The sequence below is a fragment of the Vespa crabro genome, chromosome 21, assembly GCF_910589235.1.
Source record: "Vespa crabro chromosome 21, iyVesCrab1.2, whole genome shotgun sequence".
In the NCBI taxonomy this organism is placed as follows: Eukaryota; Metazoa; Arthropoda; class Insecta; order Hymenoptera; family Vespidae; genus Vespa; species Vespa crabro.
In genome coordinates this window covers 3,932,069-3,951,766 of record NC_060975.1, presented here as the reverse complement: position 1 = coordinate 3,951,766, position 19,698 = coordinate 3,932,069, and the positions used below count along the sequence as shown (strand labels likewise).

At 26.7% G+C, this 19,698-nt stretch overlaps 3 protein-coding genes and 1 long non-coding RNA gene across 15 annotated transcripts in view; 1 reads left to right on the top strand and 3 right to left on the bottom strand.

Annotated features, from left to right (window-relative positions):
* Positions 1–2,576: 2,576 nt before the first annotated feature.
* Positions 2,577–6,223, bottom strand: LOC124431458 (protein PAT1 homolog 1). Its single transcript, XM_046979399.1, has 9 exons — positions 6,089–6,223; positions 5,260–5,448; positions 4,762–5,182; positions 4,547–4,650; positions 3,963–4,459; positions 3,624–3,837; positions 3,353–3,553; positions 3,003–3,266; positions 2,577–2,912 (listed from the first exon to the last, which is right to left on the bottom strand). Exons 1-9 carry the CDS (start codon positions 6,125–6,127, stop codon positions 2,655–2,657), a joined length of 2,187 nt encoding a protein of 728 aa, XP_046835355.1. The 5' UTR covers positions 6,128–6,223; the 3' UTR covers positions 2,577–2,654.
* A 441-nt stretch (positions 6,224–6,664) lies between these two features.
* Positions 6,665–15,238, top strand: LOC124431384 (armadillo repeat-containing protein 6 homolog). Of its 4 annotated transcripts, none has more exons than XM_046979244.1 (6): positions 6,665–6,682; positions 7,550–7,859; positions 8,171–8,502; positions 8,591–8,886; positions 9,096–9,361; positions 9,446–10,182. In XM_046979244.1, exons 2-6 carry the CDS (start codon positions 7,743–7,745, stop codon positions 9,836–9,838), a joined length of 1,404 nt encoding a protein of 467 aa, XP_046835200.1. In that variant the 5' UTR covers positions 6,665–6,682; positions 7,550–7,742; the 3' UTR covers positions 9,839–10,182. The 4 variants fall into 4 exon arrangements, with proteins under 4 accessions (XP_046835200.1, XP_046835202.1, XP_046835201.1 ...); XM_046979246.1 differs by lacking the exon at positions 6,665–6,682 and adding an exon at positions 15,221–15,238 and having other exon boundaries at positions 6,963–7,859; positions 9,446–9,865; XM_046979245.1 differs by lacking the exon at positions 6,665–6,682 and adding an exon at positions 10,874–11,115 and having other exon boundaries at positions 6,963–7,859; positions 9,446–9,865.
* LOC124431385 lies at positions 7,970–10,513 on the bottom strand. The gene is made up of 3 exons (XR_006943982.1): positions 10,381–10,513; positions 8,240–8,348; positions 7,970–8,029 (listed from the first exon to the last, which is right to left on the bottom strand). It is a non-coding gene; the product is annotated as an uncharacterized LOC124431385 (long non-coding RNA).
* The window catches only part of LOC124431382 (ADAMTS-like protein 4), a 92,877-nt gene continuing 84,324 nt past the window's right edge, over positions 11,146–19,698 (bottom strand). For 8 of the 9 annotated variants that reach the window (XM_046979238.1, XM_046979239.1, XM_046979234.1 and 5 more), the window contains 11 exons: positions 19,155–19,321; positions 18,815–19,055; positions 18,486–18,564; positions 18,158–18,360; positions 16,500–16,632; positions 16,100–16,397; positions 15,240–15,431; positions 14,703–14,867; positions 13,995–14,183; positions 13,369–13,534; positions 11,146–12,506 (listed from right to left, as the gene is read on the bottom strand). In XM_046979238.1, the coding sequence (XP_046835194.1) occupies positions 12,391–12,506; positions 13,369–13,534; positions 13,995–14,183; positions 14,703–14,867; positions 15,240–15,431; positions 16,100–16,397; positions 16,500–16,632; positions 18,158–18,360; positions 18,486–18,564; positions 18,815–19,055; positions 19,155–19,321 (1,949 nt within the window). In that variant the 3' untranslated portion in view covers positions 11,146–12,390. The remainder of the gene's footprint in view (positions 12,507–13,368; positions 13,535–13,994; positions 14,184–14,702; positions 14,868–15,239; positions 15,432–16,099; positions 16,398–16,499; positions 16,633–18,157; positions 18,361–18,485; positions 18,565–18,814; positions 19,056–19,154; positions 19,322–19,698) is intronic. The other variant, XM_046979235.1, reaches the window with a different exon arrangement.

Below are 19,698 nucleotides of genomic sequence, written 5' to 3'. Positions count from 1 at the left end.
TTATAAAACACGTAATGTTTCTTTATATCAAATAGTATCATGTCTTCTACCAAATGAATTTTGTGCATTAAGTATTTAATAATATTATATTCCTACTTGTTGAATAAAAACTGTCATAATAATGATCATAACATAATGCATAACATGAAAAGCAAGTTTGTAGTCTGTGGAAAATGATCGTATATAAATGAATGATCGCTTGTCGTTGACGTGAGATATAGATGTTTCCATTCAAATATATAAGTATTAATTCTTATGTTCATAATGTACATGTGAAGATAGTTCCTAATGCAAAAATGAATGAAAATTCTTGTAATATTTAAGTATGAACTAGATTCATACTTAAATACGAACATATATATATATATATATATATATATATATATATATATATATATATATATATATATATTAGCTTATATATGCTTGTGTATATATATATATATATATTTATATATATATATATATATATATATATATATATATATATATTAGCTTATATATGCTTGTGTATATATATATATATTTTTATATATATATATATATGATAAAGATGAAGCTCGAAGTAAGAGCTATTCATTGAGCATCTGTGAAATATTCAAATTCCGAATTTGAAATTTGTCATATACACAGATATAAATCTTGCAAGTATATATTACAGTGAAATCATATTTACCATCTATCTCTATGCTTAAAAAGAGTAGTACTGCAATACAGTGCTTTTCTACATTATTAGTTCTTGTTTACATGCTTTCACGACTCAATTGAATTAACTACCTCTTTACAACTCTGTTATTAAAATTATAAAATAACAAGATTATTTTTTTTGTAAGTTTTTCAAATATTTTTTTGCAAAATGATGCAATATCATATTATGGGAGCGAAAAGCAAAACTTTTCCGCATCCAGTTACAAAATATATGAAGGCATTCACTCATCAGCATTCCTCTATGTACAAGCTAGACGTACATAAGGTAAGATTGTATTAATGTATACTGCAATAAAAATTAATCAACTTACATCGTGTTCTAAAGGCCATGTCATTATATAGTTTACATTTTAGATTCTTATAGTATTGCAAATTCATTACGATGTAAATTGTAATTTCACTGTATTAAAGTGATTACAAATTTTGTATCTAATAACATTTACTTAAAAAAGAAAACATTCCCTACATTGATAAGGCTTTAACCATTGTTGCAACTACAGCAGATTCAACATTATCACATGTTTATGCTTTTGGAACTCACGGAAGTTGAATTTAGTCTCTTAATATAATAATCATTGTAAAAAGGCTATATTTTTTCTTACATGTATACAAATTTACGCAATGATTGCATATGTTCTTATTTTCATGATAATATTCAAAGCATAACACAAAGTAAACAATGAAAATGCTTCTGTTGGAGTTATATTTTTTGCTGTACTTAGATAATTTTATAGTTACCCTTTTAACTTTAAAAGGAGTCTAAATTTATAATATATTTTAGCTTCATCAACTGAATTATAATTCGAAACGTACACGTATTTATATGTAATGCATCATGCATTTAATAAGTCGATTTTAAGAAAATACATTTTATTAACGTGTGATAAGTTTTGCAAAAGCTGAGCGTCTAACTCCTATTTTGACTACATACATTAATAACACTGAAAGTTTTGTGATATTGTAATGATACATAATGCTGACAAAAATATATTTTAAACTAAGCCAAAAGGTGGCCTATAATCTTAACAATAAAGATAGGTATCTTTATATTCTTTTAATTGATGCAAGTACAATTATCATTGGTCTTAAATTTTGCTCTACTAATATACAACATATGTATAAATTAAATATGAAATTCATGATTTCATATATGTATAAAAAAAAGAAAAAAAAAAAAAAAAAAAAAAAAAAGAAAGAAAAAAAAAAGAAAAAAAAAAATATAAAATGAATAGTTATTACTTTATGATTCAACTTTACAAAATATATTGATATGCAAATATATTGAATCATAATACAAATAAGTTTGGTTGTATTCACTTATTATAATTAGAACATGTTTATATATTTACAACCGAACTTATTTGTTACAACTTAATAAATTATTAAATGTTATACCAATGATATTTGTACTTGTAATTTCGTATTACTTATTATTTGAATAAATCACAAAATATTTGTTGTTATAAATAATATAGAATGATTACTATAGGAAGATAGGGTGTGCAATATGGATCACACTAGATACCAGTTTTACATGTAGTTTTTTGAGAGATAAGAAGAAACTAATAATAGAAATCATAGAAGTTGAAGTTATATTATTTGCTATCTTATTATAGTTCAGTTGAAATATTACAAAAATTACAACAATATCTTTTTTTGCAATTAATGAACAAAGTTACATGCAGTATAAAGATACAAAATTCAAAATTATTAGATCAAAATCTAAGATAAAGGTTAAATTGTTATATCGCTTAATATTTCCCATATAAAATTATTTTCTATCATGTAAAACTATAGTACCCAGTATATTTCGAATATATTCATAGGTAATGGATACCTTAATAAGATTATTAACTAGAATAATAAAATATTTTGCAAGTCTATATTACTTTTTGCATTTTGAAAAACAAACTTTTAAAAAATCGTCAAAAACAAGTAATATCACACTATCGTGAAGAGTTGGCATCAGTTAACAAAAGTTCTAACACTCTATACCTGTCAATTTTTAAACTGGAAATCCGACTTAAATGTTGATTAAGTGTACTTGCAGCAACTGGTTGACAGGGAGCTACACAAGGTGATGTATCACCAATTAGTTCAACAAGAGTTATTATAAAATTGGACCAATCAGAAGATAAAGTTTCATTTGTAGGATATAACTTCTCTGCGCGTTCCAAAAGTGCGGCTAATACAGATACACCAAACTAAAAAAATAATGGAAAATTTAGTTTCTGAGTTCATTATAGTACAAAAATGTTGATTCTAAAAATATAAAGAATGGATTTTTCACTTACCTTATTTACGAGAGCAAAAACTAAACTATTATTTTTCACAGGTTGAGTAGCAGATTCGGATAATGCTCTTGTAAGTCGTAGTACTGTATTAAAATCCTGTACAGTGTCAAGCCACCTTCGAAACTCGGCATAAAAATTTGTCAATAAATGTGTATCTCTACGACCTATAATTGCTAAACTTCTCAATATACAGGTCCATAAACCTTCCAACTGGCTATTGTATTCGATTACATTTAAAAGAGGTAAAAATCTCAATAGCAATGTCTATAATAAAATAAAATATAATTTTTAATAACAAACTAAATTTAATATAAACGCGTAATATTATTACAAATTATTATAACACTTACTTTTCCTTTACGAATACTAAGCATACTAGCTATTTTGTCATCTTGTATTAGCTGGGAAATAGACGTTAACATCATGCAGATTAGTTCAGCACCTGTTTTTTTAACAATGTTTGTTTCTGTTTCACTATCCTGTTGTTGTTGTTCCGAAAGCACAGCTAAGGGATTATTTAAATCTTCAATTTTCAACAGTATTGTATACATCTGAAAATTGACAATCGCAATAATAATATATAGTCAATCTTTTAATTCAAAATAAAACAATAATGCATACCCTTTCAATTTCAAGAAACAATTGTCTCGTCTTTTTGGTGTCTTTTTGTTGAGATTGCAGAGTTGAATGTGGATCACTATTGGGAACAACATCCATATCGATAATTTTACGAGGCGCAGTAACACTACTAAATTGCAGCTTCCCTAATGAATTCTCAAATTGTGCTGGGATATATACAACTTTTGATGCAACATGTTGAGGTTGTTCGCGATTTCTAAAAATTAAAAAAAAAAAAAAAATAAAAAAAAAAAATTAAATTGAAATAAAACAAAAATATATATATACATTTAAAATATATGTAAACTTAAAAATACATAAAATTTCTGTCTTGAATCGTACCTAGAATCTTTTTGAAATCCATTGTTATTATTATGTTTTTTATCTTTCTGATCTTGGTTTGCATTTAATTTATTTTGTCTATCACAAAATACCGTATAATAATAATCATCAACATATGGTTGATTTGTATTTAATTGTAGCAATTGAATATTGATCAACCATTGTTTTTCTCTGCTACTCATAAGACCAGCATACTCGTCATATTCTCCAGAATTATTTAAACCATTTATACCTTGAGGATGATTGTGATGTTGATAGTGATAATATCTTTGATTATTTCTATCGTGATTACGATGAAGATATTGATTATTCTTAAAAAATGGCTGATGATTTCCTTGTTGTTCATTGGAATAAAATAATCTATTTTGGTTTCTTTGATTCCCAGGATGTGGAAAAGAATGTTGTTGGTGACCAGCTTGATTACTAGAAAATGGTGGCATCATTGGATGATCTTGACGAAGGAACTGTGGAGGTCCTAAATTAGGATGAGGTGGATGCTGTAACATAATATTAATGTTGAAAATATCTTTCCTCCCTAATTATTTTTAATTTATTATAAATTGAGAGTTTAAAATTTTACATACATGAAAATTACTAGTAAATGGTCCATGAATTGGCTGTCTTGGTGTTCCTTGCGGTAGCATAACATGTGGTGGTAAAGGATACCGCAATACATTAGCAGGTTGATCTAAAAAAAAAAAAAAAAAAAAAAAAAAAAAAAAAAAAAAAAAACAAAAAAAAATCGATTCAACAAAGTTCAAGAAATGCAGATGTTTTACTTGTATTTAATAATACTTACTAGATAATAATCTAGGATGTTGCATAAATTGTGAATGCGGTAATCTTAAATTTGGTGGCATAACCATAGGATGTGGACCAGGTAAACCTAATCCTGGTGGAAATCGAGAAGTAGGTAGGCCATTGATTTGAAGCTTGTCATTTAATGATAAAGCTTCAAAAATAAATGACCCCTCTGGCTTTTGTTGTTGCAGTTGAGATGGTTTTGTAAGACCAGGTGGGGGTCTATTAGCGATAAGACCCCGTTCCAGTTCTTCCACTGTACATACATTTTTTAAGGTAGTTGCCAAAGAAGGGGGTGGTCGAGGTTTAGGTAATGGTATATTAGGACTATCCCATACACCTGGTTTAGGTACAATTCCTTCTTTCTCATCTAATACTAAATGCGATAAACTATCTTCGATGTTGACACTGATACCATTCTACGAACAAATTTTAAAAATATACTTTTCCGTTTGTAATACTTTAGTTTCAATAAATAACTAGCTATAATAATAACCTTTTTATCAGAAGCATTTTTATGCTGCGACCTACTAGACTCTGTAATTTCTGCAAGTTTCTCATGATCTTTCTCCCAATCTCCAATGGTAGCTTCAGAACCAAAGGTTTCATCGTTTAATGCATCATATTCCTCCTCACCAAAATCATCCTCCTCCAATGGGCAATCAAGCCCATCTTCTATACCATCCTAATTCAATAAACATATAATAATTTTTTAATACCTATTCAATGTGTGGTAGAAATAAAATATACAAAATAATCCCTACATATTACTGTATAAAATAAATTCTATTGGGCAATAAATTCATAGATATATATAAATATGTGTATATATATATGTGTATGTATATATATATATATATATACACATGTATATATGTGTATATATACACATATAGAAAAAATAAGAGAATAAGTGTATGAATTAAAAATAAAATCTAAAATTATTATCTTTCGAATATTTGATGTTAATGACCTTTAGGACGAATGAAACGGAAGTGAGGTTAAGGGATATATCTCTTCGATCATTTACGAAACGAAATCATGCGAACTTTTTTCGAAATTCATACCGCGTAAAAATGCCCAATAATAAAGAGCCGCGTTATAAACGTAATAAATAATAATTGTAAAAAAACGTGAATTAAATTTATAGTCATAATAATAAATGAACTATAGAGTTATTGAATAAAAAAAAATGATACATTTCTACCGCGACGCGCCTGTTTATTAAAAAAGATTAAGCACGCACTACCGGTTATGTATTGTCCATATATCATATGCGAATAATATATATTTTTTACGAAATTATTAGAGTTAATTGTACTTACTAAGAGCGTTGTGTCGAAACCGAAAAAAGAGTCTGCCATTTGTTGAAATTAAATGTACAAAATGACATGTTCTGATGAAACGTCAAGTGCACCGAGAGGCATCAGCTGTCATGGCGGCTATGTTATAAACTTAAACGAATATATTCCAGATGGCGCATTTACTATAGAAGTGCATATCAACTCACTCAAATTGATCTTTGAAATAAAAATACTCAACAGGCGATTGGACAAAATATTTATCGCCCTGAAATGGAAGTGGGATATTTGATTGTCGTAATTGTTCATTTAGTTCACACCAAGTTCAAAAGATTTCTAGGTTATATGAGATAAATGAGATACGGCACTATACAAAGTATAGTACCTGTTGAATGGAAAAGTATAATAAAAAGTAAACTATATTTTATAATCGATCATGTTGAAATAAAAAATATTGTAAAATAAAAAAAGTTTTATTATATATTAATAATATACATTATAATAATATTATAATGTATGTTATGTATACAAAATCTTGCAAAATTGTCTCGACATTATACGGAAATATCCAATCAGATCAATTTTCGAGAAAATTTTTATGATAAATAAGAATTTAAGGTAAATAAGAATTTTATAACAGGATATAACATGAGCTTTAAGAAAGTGATAGAATTTATTAAAAATATTTTATTTTTTTAAAATAATAAGGTTTAATAAAGTATAGATTGTATTTATGTTTATATTCAAAATTTACTTTTATGTTTATTACTGATACATCATATAATTTGATATAGTTATATAGTAACATAAGTATATATATATATATATATATATATATATATATATATATATATATAATAAACATTTTATTTATATAGTAATAATTATACGTTTCAATGAAACTTACGGTTTATACTTAATGCTTTATTAATGCTAAGGGAATTTATTTAATTTAATACATTATTCAAACAAAATTATTATTTGCTAAAAAATGTATGATAGTTTAGTAAAAGCATTTCTTTTTTATCTGATTTTTCTTTTTCAGTCCACTCTGATTCATTTCGTCCAATTGTTAACATAAAGAATTGTATTTTATTACTAAATTATCGCATTTTAAATAACAAAAGAGACAAAATTAAAAAAATCGTATTCTATCTTTTTCCAACAAAATGTAATCGATCGATGCATTTCCACAGTAATTGTACCATCTAGTACCTAAACTTGTGTAACCATAGAAACAATTGCATATTGGAATAATTATTCGTTGTAAAAAATAATAAAAAAAAAAAAAAATAAATAAAAATAAAAAAAAATAAAAAAGAAAAAGTAAAAGAAAAATATCATATGTTTAAGTTTTAAAAATTTATAGTTTAAAAAAATATCAATTATTATTATTTATCCCTAGTTCCTTGAGATTATGTTTAAGATGCAGAGTTAGACAAAGAAAGAATACGGTGATCTAATGTTTGCCTTTTTGTCTCCTAGAGTACTACAATTATTTGACATTGGACACATGTAGTCCGTTCTATGTATCGATGGAATATTCTTTGGAATTGACAGCTATCTTCTCTTTGTTATTATATGTACCAAGCTAATAGAAGTAAGATTTGTTCTTCTGAGATCTGTATCATATCCTTATATAGAAATTTAGGACACGAAGACATCAAAATCAATTGTCATGGCTCGTATAATAAATCAAGAGACTTATGATGAAGCTGTTAATGAAAATATCGAAATATTTTCTATGTCACCTGAGGAAGCTATCGAAGAAACCATAAAGCAATTTAATTCACAGGTATTTATACTTTGTTTATTATTTATTTTAAAATTGATATGTGATCAAACAAAAAGTTTCCTCCTCCTCCCTCTCCATTATATTCTTAATTATTTTCATATATTTATCATAGAAATCATATGTATTTTCATTGAAAAATCTTGATCGATGTCAATTTTGAAGAAATAAATCTATAAATATCATTACGACATTATAATTAGATTATCATATCGTTTATTTTAATTTTCTATTTTACTATATATATGTTACATAATAACAAGATCTTTCGTAATACAATATTTCTCTTTTTTTTTTCTTTTTTCCTTTTATAGGGAGTAGATCTAAGCAATATCATTAAAGATTTAATTATAACGCAAGATCATGAATTAATATTGACTTACCTAGATCAGCTTAGATCTGCTCTGGCCAAAAAACATTATGAAAAAATTCCTCATGTGTTGGATAAACTTTCTGACAAATTAGATAAGGACATTGCACGTAGAGTATATGCTGGAAAACGTGGTTGTTATGGTATTTTACTTAGCATTATGAAAGATTGCAAATATGATACTTTGATACTTAAATCTGCATTAGAAACCATTACCTCATTAATGACTGGTAATCCAGATTTATTGGATGACAAAGGTGTTTCTATTCAAATGGAGTATGTAAAATATTTGATCTAATGCATTATATTAGTTTACATTGATTATGTTATACTTATAACAAAGAGAAATTCTTTTATTTTGTAGAATCTTGGATAAACAGGAGGACAAACTGGTACTACAATGTTTATTACATTGGATAAGAGCATGTTGTATAAAACACGAAGCAAATAGACAAAACATATTTAATGCTGATATTTTTAATAGACTTAAAAAGATATTAACTCGTGATGATGCGACAGCATCGGAAGTACGAGATGCATGCTCTGTAATTAGAGCACTTGTATTAGACGATGATATAAGACATGAATATGGAAAAGCACATGAACATGCGACAGTTATAGCAAGGGGTGCATTGGATGTACTTACTGGTTTATTATCCAGTAAATATTATATTGTGTTATTGTTATTATTTTTTCATTTCTTTTTTATTCTTATATATATATATTTAAGAGTCATTTTTTGTTATGATATTTTTCTTCAATTTTGATTTAATGTTAAATAAGCAAGTACTTTTATGCAAATTATATAGATATTTAAAAATACTTCTGCATGTAAAAGTTATATGCATCTTTTCGTTTCTCTCATATAGAATTTAAAAATGAAAAAGCTGTAATGGGTGACTTGATGATCACACTGGCTTCTTTAATCGTTAGAAATGAATTTTGTCAGGACGTAACAGACGCGGGTGGCTTAAAATTTGTTCTGGACATTATCATTAATTATCCTGATTCAGAGAAATTAAATTGGCAAGCTTTGAAATTATTAAAAGCTCTTGCTGGCAATGACAATGTAAAATCGCACATAGTGACTGCAGGAGGTGCACCTTTGATCGTCTCTGTGATCAGTAGATTCAAGGTAACCATCTTGGATTCAATAAAACTTTATTTTAAGAGAGATATTAATTATTATTAATCATTATAATTGTTATTAAATTTGTAGAAATTTGAAGGCATTGTTGTCGCTGGACTTGCATGCATCTCTGCGTTAACATTAAGAAGTTCATCGAATGCAGGAGTGTTTTATGATTGTGGAGCACCAAGAATAATCATTGATTGTATGAATTCCTATCTTAAAAATTTTAACGTTATAAAGCAAGCAGCTTGGGCAATAAGAAATATGTCAGTGAGGAACAAGTTGGAATGCAAAGAATTTATTGCTTATGGCGTTGAAGAAATATTAAATAGTGCCCTAAAGATACATGGGACTAAAGGAGAAAACGATATAAAGGCTGCTTTAAGAGACTTAGGATTGAAGGTTGAATTAAAAGAAAGATGGACTGGCAAGGGTGCCAAATTGAATAGCGAAACAGATAAACGAACTTCATGCGAATGATAATATCTTCGAAGAAATTTTCAAAAGGTTGCAATTATAAATAACAATTGAGATTATTACATTTGTTTAAACTTACATCTACTAACAATAATATTTAACATGACTGACTTATAAATTTGAACATTTTGCATTTATGTAATTTTTATGTCAATTTTATCTTTTTGTTATATTCTATTTTGTTTAACACATCTTTTTAACACTTGAACGCTACTTGTATATTATATTAATATATAATACATTTTTATATTTATTACATGAAGTTGTTGTTACGTAAAAACCTTTGGAAATCTTTAAAAAAAAAAAAAAAAAAAAAAAAAGATGAATAGTGTGTTAAAAAGTATGTTAAGTGGATTTGACCGATTACAAATATCTGTTATCACGTATATAATTATAAAACTTTTTAAAACTAATTTCATTTTTAAATCTACAAAGGAGTACACCAATTCATGCCAAGCACACGAAATGAAATTTTAAATGTACAATTAATACCAATTTTATTTTGTGTCAGTCTGATACTCTCCTTTTAATCCCTTGCATAATACCTTTGTATGTTGATCATTTATTACGATTCCCAAAGTGTAGAGAAAAACTTGATCTTGTCATAATTAAACAAACAATATACAAAGAAAATAATATATTCCTTCGCGAATATGTTTGATGAAGAATACGATAACGATTTAAGGAATATTAAATAATGATGAATGATAATGAAAGATCATTATCATCGCATCATAGTTTTAATCGTATTACGTTCTTAGACGATACTAAAATCTCTTCGCGAGTACGATGCTTTCGTTCGACTATGTATATTCAATTGCGAAAATATACATATTTATAGTTATATAACTTGGTTAAAAATAGATCCAACGTAGATTCGTACGTTCTATGAATAACGAGACGGTAACGTTTGTGTTTTTGTGTGTTAAAACGTCGATGAAACTTTACTAATTATTTTACAAATTTTAACGATCATTATCATCTTTTTTCTCTTTTTATTTTTCTTTTAACATGGTTTTTTTTTTTTTATCGTTTCAGGAATCTTTCGAATATAGTGGAAAATTAATAGTAGAAATCATATTGATATCTCATACTCGCAATGGTTTTCATTATATTTCTTCTTTCTCTATAAGCATAGAGATGCGACGGGTTGCGATGATTAAGGCGCCGAACGATTAAAAATTATTCGTTTATCAAATATTACGAATATATATCATTTGTATATACCAATCTGTACTTACCAAATAAATTATTTCCTGTTAAGTTATTCAAATTATAAAGGATAATTAACGAAATAATTAACGGAATGCTGACGTTTCTCAAAAGTAAATTGTTATTATATTCTAACAATCGGAATTACTTATTATATTTCTATCACAAAACTTTTACAATTCTTTCTAATGGCCGACTGATCGTGAAAACAAACAAAAAAAATAAAAAAAGAAAAAAAATAAAAAAGAAAAGATAAAAAATAAATGTTAAATAAAATTATCGAATCGTCTTACATGCTATGCACAATGAACATCGAGCACGTTTTTTTTTGTTTTTTTTTGTTTTTTTTTTTTAAGGGATGTTCGTGGAACAAAACCTAAGTATCGCTAATGTATTGCTTCATTCATAGTATGTTGGCATCTACAATGAGACTTATACAACGATTGACTATATTTATATTTAATATGATCCTAATAATCATGCTTTCGTGCAAAAACATTTTGTCATCCATAAAAGAAGCGTAACTTCTTTAACGAGATTTTATATAACAAAATTTATTAATAATTCTACGATATGTTTCGAAGTATATATATATATAGATTCGATTTCGGATGATGTAAATTCGAAAATCTTTGTTTCGGTACGATGATATATATATATATATATATATATATATATACATACATATATATCATATATATATAGAATGTCCTAAAATTAATAATTTTTTAAAGAGAGTTTCATTTTTTTCTAGGTCACCCTATATATACGTGAAAAGAAATTCGAACGATCTATCATCAATCCGATTTTCTATTATAATCGATTGTGAAGAATTTATAACAATGAAATTATTTTTACGCTCACCAAATTAGCAAACGTTTGTTAATTGATTAATTATGATAGAACGAACAGAGTCAGATCTCATTCTAATTTTCTATCGAAGTGAAATATTTGTCATTATATGCAACCTATCGCGAACGTGACAGCTAGAAATGTGATTAAGTTTAAGTTACAATATAATTATTTGATAAAATCGTATATATATATATATATATATATATATATATATATATATATGTATATATATGTATATATAGAATATAAATAAAATATGCGCTATACTTTTTCTCTCGAACAACAGTCTTTATAAACGAGCTTTATTCGTTCGTCTTCCTATCTCAATACTTTTTCATTTTAAATATGAATTACGAGATACAAATGGCCTAAGAGAGGAGAAGGAGAATGATGATATAATAAGGGCTACGAACCTGCTCGAATTAAACGATATCGATTACCGATACGATTATTTTTCCATTTTTCAATTATCATTAATTAGTACGAGACTAGTCTCGACATCGGCAACAAGAGTGTTTGTAATATTTCCTGTGACATAGTCCACTTTTGACCACCAAATCGCAATCTGGATACTTGTCGACACATTCGGATGGTTCTAAAACTTCTATGCATAATATGCATAAAATTATCAAATTATCTCTCAAATTTTCAAATTTATATATATATATATATATATATATATATATAAACCATTTCAATTATTGCATAAATAATGATTTTAGTGAAAAATTTTTCAGATGAAAGTTGAATACTTTCGAAAGTAGTTCATAATTCTAGTTTATAATTTTTTTTCGTAGGTGGAATCATGCTACTTTTGTTTTACGGAATCATACTTTTTAATCTAATATATATATATATATGTATAGAGAGACAGAGAGGGAAAGAGAATTTTCGATATTTTCTATAAAAAAGTATTAATCTATGCATTTTGACAAATTATTAGTTCGGGAGATATTTTAATTTGAATATTGTTAAGAAATAATTGTATTTTAATGCTATTATTTTTTTTTTATTATTATTCTTATTACACTTTAGTAAATACGTATATGATTTTTTAACAATATTGAAATTAAAATATCTCTTAAACTAATAGTTTTTCGATAAATACGTTAATACCTTTTTATACAGAATTACGAGTTGGATCAACGAATGTAATAAAAAATATTTGATTCCATTTAAAAAAACGAACTCGACCTTTGTATAATCCTTGAAGTATCCTCTTATAGAAAGATTAATTACATCAAATTATCTTCTTTTAGAAACCATTTAACTTTTATTTGAAATATTTTTCATTAAAATCATTACTTACATAGTAATTGAAATGGTTGTGGTCACGTGTGTAATTATATATATATATATATATATATATATATATATAATTTTGTTATTTATGTAATAATACTTTAAATATATGTATGTGTGTGTATAAAGAATAATTGAAGTATTTGAATTCTGTTATTACTTACTTTTTGGTGGTTTATTTAGTAACGTGATATCCTTTTTACATGGTTCCATGTTGCATTGTTGCATTTCGTTCGGTTTAATAAACTCTTTGCAATTTGAGCTATTAATACCTTCGAGGATACAACGGACTAATCTTTTTTGCACGCCACTGCCGCATGTAACTGAACACTAAGAGAAATAAATTTAATTTTTTTTATTTAACAAATAATTATATATACCTAATGTTAAGAATTATATTTAAATATACTTAATGTTATTAAATATGTTATATTATTATTAAGTATATTTTATATTATTAATCTATTTAAATTTATAATCATATATACGTATAATCATATATCATTATAATCATAATATACTTAATGTTAATAAACATGTTATATTATTATTAAGTATATTTTATGTTATTAATCAATTTAAATTTATTAATCATATATTAATTATATATTATTATATTGTTATTAAGTATACTTAATATAAATTAATTTATTAAATTATACTTAAAATATATTTAATAAATTAATTATTTTAATATAAAGTCTATATATATACACACACATACATACATACGTATGTATATATGTATATATATATATATTGTTATTAATGTTATTAAAAATTATTTTACCTGGGACCAATCGGAAATATACCATTCCGCAGAACAAGGCGGTGCCTCGCAAGCCTGTTCGCTTCTTGGCTTCGTGCCATTACAGTTTTTCATTGCCAATACAGTATATTCTCCATTATCTTTTTTCATTGTCTTTGAGATGCATATCACGTCTCGATACTGTACACCAATTCCGCAAGATACGGAACACTGAAAATAACGAAAAAATTTTATATTACTAGCTAACAGATTTGGAAGTAATTAATTAATAGATATTAAAGAAAGATAAAAGTAAAAAAAGAATTAATAAATAAAAAAAGATAGATAAATTATTTGACGTTGTTATTATTGTACGTGAAATCTATTTCTTTTTTTTTTCTTTCCTAAATATAAAATTTTGATATTTAATAGACTAATTCATTCCACTGAAATGATTATTAATTGAAAGTATTATAAGGTTTCTATGACAAAATGTAATCTTGCTAGGAATTTTAAAAAATATTAACCAAAAAAAAAAAAATAAATAAATAAAATGATAAGAAAAATCAACGGTAATGCTTTTATACATTTATCTGTATGCGTATTTTAATTTTAATAATCTATGTTATTTTATAATATGTTATTTTCTAACATAAACTATTTTCATAAAATTTGATATGTTTGCATGCAAATCAATTGCAATAGAAAGAATTAAAAGTATGTAACCGAGAGTTAACATCTTTTACTAACGGAAGTCCATGGACCGGTGAACCATTTAGCATCGTCGCAATTTATTCCACTTCCGAAACATTGCCTCTCAGTTTCCGGTTTCTCCTTGGGATCACAAAATAATTCACTTCCCTCGGAACAAGCCACACGTCTATTTTCGATTCCTTTACCGCATTCCGTAGAACACTAAAATTGATTAAATTCGACTATGATGCGAAAGTAAATTAAAAAAATTAAATAATTATTATTACAAAATAAATAAATTCTCAAATAATTCGAATTATTTATTATCATATTATTTGATCAATTATATAATTTTATTTCTAAATAATTATGTAATTACTTGACATACAGACACACACATATATATAAATATATATATATATATGTAATTTAATATATAATTATTAATATAATATAATATAATATAATATAATTAAATTATATAATAAATGATATATAAATTAAAATATTATAATTATTAATATATAATATAATTTAATTTTAGTAAATAATTGTATCGTTATTTGAATTTACAGAATCCTAGTTCTCTCTCACCGTAGGTGACCAAGCAGAATATAACCATGGAGCACGTTGTTCAGAGCTTCTTTCATTTTTATTACTGATTAAACACGATGGGTTGTCACACTCTTCTTGAGATGAAGGCTTGCTTGACAATGGACATGCTTCACCGGATGTTATGCAGGTAACCGTTCGAGTTTTAAATCCTTTTCCGCAACTAGTTGAACACTAAATTGTAAAATTTATTGTAAACATATTTTAAATACGAAATAAATGATAATAAAGATTCAATAAACTTCATAATAATTTAAACATTTTATACGAATCATGAAATTAGATCAAGTATTAAATTTTGATTTTAATATTTAAGATTTTAAACAAAATGTATATATATATATATATATATATATAATAAAAATAAAAAATAAAATAAAGTATTAGATATAAAATTGATGATACATGACAATCATCGTTCATTTGTAACAAATAATTTGACAAAGATTTAAATTTTTTAAAATAATAGATCTTATTTATAAATTGCATCTAATATAAAAGTTATTAAAGGAATAAAGATAAAAAAAAAGTAAATATTATGTTGGAAACTATGAATCGAGCGTTTTTGTTTAGTCATTTATTTTCATTAAACGCCCGTTTCATAGTTTCCAACCTAATATATAAGTAATAAATATATATAAGTAATAAATATATATAAGTATATAATATATAAGTAAAAAATAATATATAAGTAACAAATATTATACAAATAATATATAAGTAATATAACAAATAATATATAAGTAAAAAAATAAAGTAATAATAAATAAAACAAAAGTATTATATGATTGATCATTATCATCGTACATATTATCATTTATTATTCATCATCTCTTACTTACTGGACTCCAAGTTCCAACATTCCATTTCTGCGTAGATTGTGAATAAGTTTCAGCCGTCGATGATGAAGGTATTGATACTGACAATGGTTCCATATTTCTCAGTTCAGGTGTATTCGTAATCGGACAGGCTGGCTTTGAACAAAGTTCTACAGTCTTTAAATCGGGTGGTTGAACGCAAGCACCTAACGCAACACGCATCGTCAATCTTGAATTTAATTCTTGCACACATTCGAGTTTTCTCGTTCGTCTGCCAACGCCACAGCTGACTGAACATTCGCTCCAATTATCTGCTCTCCATCTGACGCGAAAGAATAATCATTTTAAAAAAATGAAAATAAGAAGAATAATTTTTTTTTCCCTTATAATTAAACAATTTTATATTCATTGATTCAAAATTTACCTGGCTGGACAGGGCTGCTCGTTACATCGCGTCACTTTTGAAGCAACAGGTTTTTCCGAATTACGACAACGTTTTTCGTGTGCTATTGTTTCGCTATCCTCACGCACACACGTCCAAATTGACGTTTGTATGCCTAAAATATACGAAAGATTCTCTTTATTTATCTACTTGTTACGATCAATTGTCCATCTTTGTTTTAACACATATAATAATAGAAGCAACAAGTATCGGCATTTCCTTTCTCTCTGTTTCCTCTTTCAAGTGTCACTTTACAAGACAATTTCATTTCCGGATCGAGAAATTACAAAGGCAATGATTTTTTTTTTCTTTTCCTTAGGTACCCTCATCGTGTCAATCTAAATTTAAGCAATTCGTTCTGGCCTCTTTCCATGTAGAAGTTCTATATCAATTAATTTGTTATCCGAATCGATATAATTAAATATTTTATATATTATATCGCTTTGTTATAAAACAATAAATATGTATATTATTATTAATAATAATTGTTTATATTATTATTTTTCGTTAATCTTCTATAATTATTAATATATGAATATTATTAATAACGCCTGATAATAGGCAACACTTCGTATTCGGCAGATAATAGTAGGCCAACACTGTCATGCAATAATGTAACAAAACATTTCCTTATAACAAAATATTGCCTACTAAAGTGACCGAAGAAAGTTTCTTAGTGATAAATGATGTTAGAAAGCGACCTTATCGACCAAGTAACAAGTGTTGCCTACTTTTAGGCGCATAAAAAAGTATAAAAATAATCATTACAATTTTTCTTTATATTCAATTACTTTCAAAAGTATTCATTCGTCATATTGCAATTGTTTTAATAATGACGAGAGTATAAGGAATATTCTATGATCTTAATTAAAAAATAAATGGAATTTATTCGACGTTATTAAATCAAGAAGCTCGTCCACTGGAAATATCGCAATTAAATTAAATTTAGTTCGAATTTTCGTTTCGTTTCGTTTCGAGAGAGAGAGAAAGAGAGAGAGAATGAGAGTTAATAAGTTTCCTTTAAGGTACGGTGAAATTTTAATTTATCTCCCAAACTTTTTAAGAATACACGTACAACGTTAAGTATTGATTTTAAATATCGTAACCATTGAAAATGGTTATTACAATAATAAATGTATCTAATTTAAAGTTAATAAAATTTGCTAAATTTAAATAAAATAAATTAAAAAGTGGTTCGAAGGATAAAAAAAAGCTTATCTCCGAAGAGATTAACCTCGTGAGGAATAAACGAACTTGATGGTGGTTTCTTTCTCTCTCTCACTCTCTCTTTCTATCACTATCTTTCTCTCCTAATGTGCAATTACACCGAAACGAATGCGTCTCGATTCGCTTCCCACGCTTTACTCGATGAACGTTAAATGAACGCGGCATCTATGGCGACCTTTCATTATCCACATTTTTCTTAATTGCTTCAGGCAATCGTACGACATTTCGTTATAAAAAGAAAAGAAAAAAGAAAGAAAGAAAGCAAGAAAGAAAGAAAAAAAAAAGAGAGAAAAAGAACAGTATACGAAGAGAGAAAGAAAAGCGAAGAAAAATGGGATGAACTTACATGTTTTGTAAATGATAATAATAACAATAATAATAATAATAATAATAATAATAATAATAATAATTACCTCCCCCGCACTCTTTCGAGCAGGCCGTTGCTACTTTCCAGACAAACTTTTTGCGCTTTTTCTTTTTTGTTTTTGAATTAGGCTGATCACCGGCCATTACTATTGTCGGTGGACGTTTCATTTCTTCCGTTCGTGACGCGTGTCTTGTACGATCATGATTAATAAATCCTCGCGACTGAGAAAAATCAGTTCTATGAATGGATCTAAAAGAGAATAAATTAAAGAAGTTTTCTATTTCTTTTAATAATTATCAAAGATAAATTATAATTGAAAATATTTCATTCGTGATTATTAAATAGTAAAATCGTATTTGATAAAGAAAACTTACGTTCTCGTCGGAGGAGTATTAACGATTCCATGAGAACCACCGTCGGGAATTTCATTGCCTCTTTGATCATTGCTCGATACTGTAATCACGCACGCAATTATGTATTAGCTATTTGATTAATGAGTAAATAATTTCTGTATATAGCCCTAGAGAGCTTTGACTATGGAATTAGAATCTGTTCATCGTGTCCCATGTATTAGATATATCTACGCGTACGATATATCATATACGATATATTAAAATGAAATTAAGAGAGTATCTCAGTGGTTCTCAAGTTTCTGTAAAATTTTAAAATTGATGATTAATTAAAGAGCATCATACTTTCTTACTTGCATTGAAAATTGGAGGTAATAAATTTCCTCCTCCTCCTCCTCCTCCTTCTCCTCCTCTTCCTCCTCTTCCTTCTCCTCCACCTCCTCCTCCGTCTACTCTTCCACCTCTTCCTCTTGCTCTTCCTCCTCCTCCTCCTCCTCCTCCTCCTCCTCCTCCTCCTCCTCCTCCTTTTAATGTTTCTTTCAGTGGTAACATGTATTTGTAGAGAACGCCGGGATTTAATTCTTGAAATAAGATCTATGAAGAAAAAAAAAATGATCCAAGTACGTGAATAGGTATATATACATAGATATATAAATTGAATTCGAAGGATCGTTCGAAACGATTTTAACGTACTTCTAACTGCAGAGAATCGTTTAACGGTCCAGTCGCCAAGATGCACTCCAAGCGGTTTCTATCTCCCCTTTGGTATGTTAATGTCGTGCCAGCCGCTTTATAAGTGCCACTGGGACTGTAAGACCAGGGCCCGTTTAGAACGTAACTGCCATTGCTGTCCCTGAGTGCTGCAAGGTGATTGATACTTGGTTAACTTTCGATCGGTTTTATTCTATCCTTTTGTTCGATGAGAACATTTCAATTTTTATTTATTCAACGTTCTCTTTTTTTCTATTTTTTCCTTTTTTTTCCCCCTTTTTTTTTTTTTTTTTTTTTTTTTAAGTATCTTGAAACTTACATACCTGTGTATTATCATTAATTGAATATATTTTAAATGTGCATAAATATGACATTATACATATAATTTTATACATATAATTATGATAATTATACACGTATAATATGATGATAATTATATATATATTTTATTTAATTATACATATTTGAAATATTTAAAAACATATTATATATTATATATATTAAAAGATTGTAAAAAAAATATATA